This window comes from Notothenia coriiceps, unplaced genomic scaffold, assembly GCF_000735185.1.
Source record: "Notothenia coriiceps isolate Sejong01 unplaced genomic scaffold, NC01 NC01_scaffold00037244, whole genome shotgun sequence".
Taxonomy (NCBI): Eukaryota; Metazoa; Chordata; class Actinopteri; order Perciformes; family Nototheniidae; genus Notothenia; species Notothenia coriiceps.
This window is the reverse complement of record NW_011369945.1, coordinates 2,347,587-2,356,559: the sequence shown is the minus strand read 5'-3', so window position 1 is coordinate 2,356,559 and position 8,973 is coordinate 2,347,587. Positions and strand designations below refer to the sequence as shown.

The 8,973-nt window shown below is 39.2% G+C and overlaps 1 protein-coding gene across 4 annotated transcripts in view; it reads right to left on the bottom strand.

Annotated features, from left to right (window-relative positions):
- LOC104964445 (uncharacterized) overlaps positions 1-8,708 on the bottom strand; it is a 12,246-nt gene extending 3,538 nt beyond the window's left edge. Inside the window, exon 1 of one of the 4 annotated variants that reach the window (XM_010793231.1) lies at positions 8,493-8,708. Coding sequence is in view for 2 of the 4 variants with exons in the window: in XM_010793228.1 (XP_010791530.1) it covers positions 4,078-4,092 (15 nt within the window). In the remaining 2 variants the exon portion in view is untranslated. Of the gene's footprint in view, positions 1-4,077; positions 4,146-4,186; positions 4,274-8,492 lie in introns of those variants that run through there. The other 3 variants (XM_010793229.1, XM_010793230.1, XM_010793228.1) reach the window with 3 other exon arrangements.
- Positions 8,709-8,973: the final 265 nt, after the last annotated feature.

Below are 8,973 nucleotides of genomic sequence, written 5' to 3'. Positions count from 1 at the left end.
AGTTATTTACAACGTCAGCTTTTAATCTATCTAGTTAGAAAATAGCTTAGCTAGAGAGCAACTAGCCTAATTTCGTAAGTAAGTTAGACATTTAGTTGGTAAATGAGTTAGTAGTTTAGTTGTTTTTTAGTTTTGTTTTTTAAACAAAACGTAACGGGGGAGGGGGGGGGTGGATGCAAGGATGACTTCCTAAAACAGCTGATTGTGACATACACAGGACATTACATACACAATACATTATACATTACACAGGAGATGCCATATTGACAGGGTTAGATAGGAGAGCTGCGGACAGGGAACCGCAATCCCCCTGTCTCCCCTCAAAATCCCCCAGCAGAGAAGCTGCACGCTCCATGTTCAGTAGGTCCAGATACTCCCTCAGCCATGAGTCCCTAGACATTAGAACATCTTTAAGTGTAATCTGCTTTTCTATTTAACATTCTGCATCTTAATGTTGAAAAAACGCTTTCATTAAATCACGCAAATATTATGGATATTTAATAAAGATGCACTTTTGGCTTTAAAGGCGAATGCGTAATGGGACTTAACTCTGACCTTTAATAACTTCCTTTATTGTGTGCTTTCCCAGCCGTCAATGCACCTTACAGTAATATAGAAATAGCTTCTAATTCATCTTTAATATTGTAGTGACTACAAAAATGTGACACTCTGAATGACACACTGCATATTATAGTGTTAATCATTGTATACTAATGTATAGTTTATGAGCTTACAGCTTACTTTTTTCGATAGATTTTTAAATAATATATCACTGACACTTTATATAAAGTTGTCTGAATGCCATATATATTTAATCAATAAAACAGGCTGCTTTAATGATTTAGTCATATTGAAAAATGGATATAAAAAGGACTTGGCAGTGGTATGGAAATGTCAACATTTACATCTTCTGTAATGTTTAATATCACAATTTAATATTCAGTTTATAGGGTTTTCATTATTATATCAATGACTTACTCGGCTAGAAATCAATATGACATCTCTAATGGTCTTTTAAGGAGAAAATACATGTTTTTCCTGGAACAATTAAATGACTTCAATGCTTTTTCATATTTTTCCAACACCGGTGCTGTAAAAATGTTGTGAGCTGCCTGTTATGTTTCCATTAGACATGGTCTCATACTCCGTGGTTGGGCCCTGGCTTAGCTATAGCGTGCGTTGTGTTAAGCTAGTCCTGTAAAAGCTGAAATATCCCCTTTTGCAGGAGTGTTGTTTTTGGAAACTAGGCACTGTCTGGGGTTCTTTCATAACATCTTTTCACCTTGTAAATCTTTAAGAGTACACTGAGGACGCTGCTTTTGCACAATTTCTCACATCATATATGACTTAGTCATGAATGGGGTTTGTTTTTCTCACAGTTTGTGCCCCTCCTCTCTGCATGTGTGCAACAGTGTCACGTTATCATTGTGCAGACTGCCATTCATTTTTCTCTCCTGGGCATCTGGAAATACATTTAAAAACATGAGCCAGGACTGTGAGATGGAGGTCTTGCAGAACTCTTTCTGCTGCCAGAGCACCTTTCGGTTTGAGCTGCAGTTTACTATCACAGCAGCTATTTCCACCTCTCATCACTGGAGTACAAATGTGAGCTGGTTGGCTTTCACCCTTTGCTATGTTTGTTGAGTAACGCTGAATTAAAGCCCAGTCATGTTTGCTAAAACGGACACAGTAAAATCTTCTATTTATTTTAAGATGAGTTGTGGTGTGGCCCAAACCCATAACATTACATTACATGTCACTTATTAGATGCTTTTATCCAAAGCGACTTACATTCTCAATACTGCTGACAATCCCCACAGGAGCAATTTGGGGTGAAGTGTCTCGCCCAGGGACACAACGATATGCTGACTGCAGTGGGGTTTGAACCTGATCCGAACACCAATGCACAACCCACTGCACCACACGCCTCCATAAAACAACCAACTGTTGGCTGCTCCCCTCCCCTCCCCTCCCTCTGTTTCTGATCACTTTAAATGGGGACCTCACATTTGTTACAGCAGCTGTACTAAGAGTAAAACGGAAACCTTCATGTATCCGGACTGCAAGAAGAGACACAGTCCAGGAGCTGTGCCTCAATTGTCAATCATTACTTTTAAAATAGAATTGATGTCACTAACTACATTTCCAGAGTCATGATGAGTGAATGAGGTTTGTTTGTTATTGGGACAGTTTAAAAAAACGTCCGACCCACTGCTGTAGAATTTGTGAATGTTATGCAACTTTTAACATTTGATGTTAAACCAACATTGAAATTGGATTAGTAAGATTCACAGTTATATGTGATTTTTTTGTTGTGATGTTTTTCTTGAGGTGAAAGCATAAACCACTCGAATGCTGAATGGCGTCACAGTCTTCTCATTAGATGTCCAAAGCTTTTATTACTCCCAAGTTTTACTGCACTTGTTTGGGTGTGTGTAAATCAAAACCTCATGGCAGAGAGTGACAACACTCTCAGCCCAATGACAGCCAAATATAATTCATCCTAAAATACAACTTTTATTCTCTCTGCGGTCCTTTACTATCCCAGCAGTGAAAGGCACCAGTCAAAGGACATTTAGTGACATTAACTCATTCTCTGATAACTAGAAACACACATGCTCCTCTCTGTGTCACACGTTGGCAGCAGCAGTGGCCTTTGTCTCTAGAAAGTGACGGCACAGTTTCCACGCTGGCGTCTTCTGGTTCAGTTGAAGCAGTGTTTGTGTTAGACTCTCCGAGGCCCCTAATGACCTTCTTTGGCTTCGCTGAGAAGGATCTGTCATTGTGAAGTGGCTTTTTTATAGGCTGACTTTTCTTTTGGCTTAAAATAGCAGGAGTTCGCCTGCAGAGTGGAAGAAGTTCACCGCCAACAGCTCAAACACCAAAGAGACATTTCTGCTCTTGTTTTTCATCTTTAGAGCACTTTTATTTAATGGTTCTTGACAGAACAGCAGTCCAGGGATTATTGATTGATTGCTATACAACTAGGTTTCATTCATATTCATTCTTCCAATCTTGCTGTCAAGTGGACCTCAACTTTTTCATATTACTTTGACTGTGGCATTTATCTACACTTCGGCAAGTGTAGGCTGCACAATGACAATAAAATAAGAAAAAAAATCAGGATTATTATCCCACTTTGACAGAATGAATTAATCTGGACTAAAACTAACAATTACTTTCTTCATTAATCAATTTATGGTTTAATCCAGGGCTTCTCACCCTCAATTAACCACTATAATACCCTAAAGTTCAAGCTGACGTCTTGAAATACGTTTTTTTGTATGATCAACTATCCAAAACTAAACGCTATTCAATGTATCTAAAATATATCGAAGCACATTTAGGAATGTGTCCCAAAAATGTGTAAAGTAATTTGATTATCATAAAAGTTACCATATTCTTTTTATTCCGCTCAAATAATCGACAAATGTACTAAATAGTGCAGCTTTAAAATGAATAGGATGAAATGATGAATCAAGTCTTTTGCAGAGTTGCGTGGTTGTGATATATTTACAGAGGAAAGCTCTTGGTGCTCCCTGGCAGCTTCCTGACTGGAGCAGAGCTAATCTGAGTGTTTTGTGATGTCGCTGCGGCTCAACCCTGTGGCCCCTCTTGTCGAGTCTGAACAGGTGTGTCTCACAGGTGTCACAACACTCAACCACCTCACTGTTGTTATGACGACATGCTCTTTGGCAACATGCCTGTACAACATACAGAGGCCGCACAGGTTCAGTGATGACACACAGCTCAATAATAGGTTATTTTGTGAATTGGAAACACTTGGCAGCATAATAATGTGAGAGATACACACCATACACACCATATAAACACAAATATCTTTAGATATTAACATGTACTATTCAAAAGTACCATACAGAAAAAAGTAAAAAGTAATTTGCCTTATTTTCTATTTAACTCTAAAGCAACTATCCACATCAATTACAGTATTCTATAACCAAACAACCATTTCAACGCGTGTTTCTCTTCTTTTACCATCAGAATGTCCGGTAAGAAATCCCCAGCTTCTCGTTCTCTCTCAAACTAAGTTTATATAAATCCATAAAACAAACTTACCAAACTCCAGTACATTTCTCACAGCTAAATTCTCCACTTTCTCATTAAAGCGAAACAATTGAAACGGCTCGGGACTACCATTCACAGGCACAGAGCACAAAATACTCACTTGGTTTCCTTCTTCATGTCAGGGAAAAAAATGCAGACACACGCACACACAATTAGGGTTTGGCTGTGGAGTGTGGCTGCTCTGTGCCCCTCTCTGCTGCTGGGAGGGGGAGCTAGGGGAGGGGGATGCTGGTAGAAAAGGCTGAAAGTGAATGATTTCTTTCTTTCTTTGCAGTGGAAAGAGGGGCTGTTGAAGGGAGGGAGAAAAAGGGGGAGTAATGTACTTCACATCTGTGGGTTCTGGTGGGGGACAGAGGAAGCATAAGGGTTCCTTAGTATGGGGGGGAAATGTCTTTTTATGGCCATGCCGTATATACATCACCTATTGATTTTAGGACTGGCCACATTAAAATATGTCTCAAGTATGTACTTTAATTTAAAACGTAAAAGTGCAACACCATCTATGTTCCCAGCTGATCTCATGAAAGTGTACAGTAGTGACGGGTTAACAATGCACTGTAAAGTCAAGTTGGCAGGGTTGCTTAATCTCCGATATTGTGGTTTGATTGTATTTGCTCTTATAAAATGAATTCTTAAAGACACAGAGCATTTAAATAGGGGGATGAAGTTATCAACTGATATCTAATTTTGACTTAATTTAGAACATTTTTTTATTTGATGACACGACAATCGGATTCTTTAAACTTCTTAGTTTTGCATTTCATTTGAAATCCACTCTTTCCATTGTAATGTTAAGATAACCGTGATCTATCCCTGTCTGTAGCCAAACGCCATTTATTTCAGAAAAGCCACAAAACACAATGCTTACCATTCAGAATACAATACTGTTGGAGAAGCTTCTCATCTGTTGCAACAGCATCTCGTCTAACGACCAATCTGTTTATTTTGTTCGCAACGCTACATCCACCAAATGCTTTTTAACGCCAGGTATAAATGGGATCACTTTAATTTCCTCTCCCGCCTACTTACACAGATGTTTTTGTCTCTTCAATGCAGAGTAATAGAGAGCAGAAACGGCAAGAAACGCTAATGCACATGTTTCTGGAATAATGCCACAGGCAGGTGGGTTCACTGACAAGGGGAAAAAAAGAAATTCAATTCTTAATCTCGGAGGTACAAATCCATAACAGCTGCTGATGGCTACCAGTAATCCCGATCAGAAACGATTGAAATGATTCATGAAACCTACTGCATAACAATGTTTCCCCAGAGGCTGAATTTCAAAAGGGCGTGAGAGAGATCCATGATTTATATCAAACTCTTATCGACAACTGAGGCATATCAACATAGACAGTTGTCAGGCGCATTTGACTTATCTGAGAAGAGGATTAAACATTTCAAGTCATGGATAATCTGATATAGAGACATGATTATATGTTTTCTGGGTTGCTTATTTAGGATGATTTTATAATCATCACTGATTATACCCACGTGGAGCAAACTCACATGACCATCGGCAACTCCCTCAGCACTTAACTGTTATCTGTATTAACAATCATCAGTCTATCGCTCAATCTTGACGTCTGTGTATTTAGATATCTAATGATATAAGCCTGGTTTCCATTCCCATATATTTGTAAAGTCTTAAGCTGTTTTTCGTCTTTCTTGAGAGTTTTCACCATATTCTTTTTATTCGTTCTCGTAGATTGGTTGGATGAGCAAGCCGTTGTGCATCTTCTACTCTGTTTATTGGCTATTTCAACCGCACATAGCTAATAATTGTGACAAAACTACTTCCCTAGTTCACCTAAAATGTGTTTGCCACTTGAATAGAAAAACCTCTAATGCGATACTGCATTGATGTAAAGAAATAGGTAAAAATGTGATTCATTTGGGAAACTGACTGCTTTTATAGCTGACACTCGTGTTACCATGGTGGTCAAATCCTTTGCATAAAAGTGTAGCCTCTTGTAAAGTTAGATTGTTTCCTTAAGAGTTCACGGTATTTTCATGCTCAAATCGCATATCCGTTTTGCTTTCACATCATAAACCTTTCAACTGTAAGCAGACCCGTTCTTCCAGGTGGTCTCAATCTGAATTCCTTCTTGGTCTGCTCCAGAGCTTTTACACCAGACAAAATGAAGCATACAAATTAGGCAAACACACCAGAATTAGTTTTTAACTAAACAAACGCATTGGGTGCAAAATCCTTAGTCATCTAAATCAACTTAATGATCTACATTGCAATGGTTGAAGTTTTTTTACATTTGATTTTATAAGCCCTCTCGTTACCCAAAAGCAGAATAACCCATTCCTTTCAAATAAGTAATTTCCTATTTATCTTGTATTTCTTCATTATTTCTAAGTATTGTTATTAGTATTTTAATTTCTAAGTATGTCAGAGAATCTTGAAAAAGACATGACAACATATTTGAGTCACACATGTTACCCTCGTGTTGCAGCAGACCAGATGGTCCTGTCAAACATCACGGTGTTAAAAGCGCTCGGCCATATTTAGACAAGCATGCAGCATATCCAAGATGCTCCGTTTAACCCGGGATCCGGCTCCATATGGGAGCTGTTTTTCATTCTCAATGTAAACCATGTCACACAACTGACTGCAAAATCCTTGACATCTGCACTGAATGTCACATGAAATGTAGCAGCTTCCATTACGTGGGTTGGAAAAAATGTTTAAGAGATGGCTCTTTGAAATGTCCAATAGGTAGAACATCCAGATATTCACAACTGCGCAAGGGAAATAGATTATTCAACCACAAAAGTTTGATTTGCTTTTAGGAGACGTGGATGAATTCTCTAATGGGACATGTTCTGACGGTTGAAGCTTGATAATCATATCTTTTGAAGAAGAAATCAGAATGCGAGACATAGTTAATGATTATTAAATGATGCAGTTTTATTGTATTTTGATCCAATTTGGCCTTGAAAGCAACATGTTCCACTATACGTTCTTTGATGTCTAATGAAAGCAGAATGTGAATTCACACAATGTTCCACTGGAATGTTTACAAAATTCATTGTACATTAGAGTGTGACCGTGAATATATTGACCAATATAGCGCTTTCTAATTGCCCGGCACCTTGTGTACCCCGAGGGCTGTTATTGACCAAGGCCAAGGACTCAGAGCTCTGTGCAGCCTGTTATCCTCAGCAGTGTGCGAGCAATGAGTGTGCAGCTGCTGATAAACTCTGCTAATCCACTCTGGGAGCCTAACACAGTCCAGGCTTCTCTTACTGCTCACAACCAGTGTGCTCTGCCGCTTTATCCATGTTCCCCTTCTACAGATTGGGAAGCTTTGCAAGTAACATGCAGGGATTTGTGCCAACGTTCACTTTTTAAATCTGTCAAATTTGGTGAAATAATTAACAAATCTGTCACTGTAGATGTTCTTTGATATTTGGGCTGTTGCCATTGGATATTGTGTTACAGTGACATTGTTTTTCGGAGGACCCTGACAAGCACAGACAAGGCACACTTATAAAGTTACACTTGAACGCATCACGAATCTGACATACATTCTGATATGCCATGCACACAGAGGAAATACAGTATGCGAGAAAGCAAAAGTTGAATCCAAAAAATCAAAAGGAAACAAAGAAAAATAGTGACAACTTGGTACTAGCTGGTACAGTCATCTAAAAGGCTGCTTATTTTGGGTTGAAAACAAGTGGTTTCAACACGTGCTCATTGTGGCCAAAAAAAGGAATATAAATTATATTTAACTACTCCTTTAATTTCTTTAAATCACTTGCACATCTTATGCCTGTTTCATTCTGATTTTACTTTATGCAACCAGTGGGCATATCTAGACGGAGAGCCTGCAAAATGCAATTTACCCCAACAATGTTATTTTTGCCAGTAAATCACACTGTCAATTGTTTTGTAATTCTTACTGACATATTGCTACAGCAGCTTGTTGGCTTATAAAGACTTCAGTGGATTGACTCTTGAAAGCCAGTTCCACTGCCTTGCCTTGATTAAATCTAGTGCAGCCGGCGTCAGCATGTTGTGCAACTACCAAACTAACTTTTGGACTTCTGTGTTTTTGCAATTTCCTGTCTGAGATGGTGATGTTGTTGAGATGCCCCAGTGTTGACTATAATGAGGATTGTTGTGATCTTAAATGAAATGGCCTATAATTTTGCTTAATATGCACATTTGTGCCTGTCCTTAGAAAAAGTTAATTTGACCAGTGAATTACATATATGGACTTTTGAGCTGCCGTACGATTACATTGCACATTTTGACTCTTTAGAAAATGTTGGCTAGGACTCTGCTGATGCTGCATTACCAAAATGTCGGTGTGCTATGGTAGCAAGAGCAGTGCTTTCAAAGAAGCAGGATGAGCTGTGATTGGCTATGATTGATGTAAGCTCCAACTCACCCACTGCTACCGTTTGATATCTGTCTCTTCAAATCCCTCACCATAACCAAGGGTGCCACGGGTCACAAGGAAACCAAAAGGGCCATCACGCCCTCTGCAAACGGGGCACTTGACTGCACTTAATGCTGCACATCTTGTTCTTCAAAAACAGGACCGTGAACCCTCAATGGCGATTAAGGGGAAACAGAAAGAATATAAGTCTCATCCGGGTGCAGCCAAAGGGCACGTGGTTCAGCACAAGCTGTCTGGGCTCTGTTAAGTGTTTCACAACAGATGCCAACCGCGAAAAAAGAAAAAGCAGACCTCCCTCCAGACTTCGTTATATAAGTCAAGCAGCAGGAAATGAGACAGCCTGAGGATATTGCGAACACTGATCAATCAGACTGGCACTGATATGGACCAATGGAAATGCAAGTATCTGCACATATTAAAGGCAGTGTTCTTTTACATCCCAGCTTAGGTGTAATGTGATTAAACATCC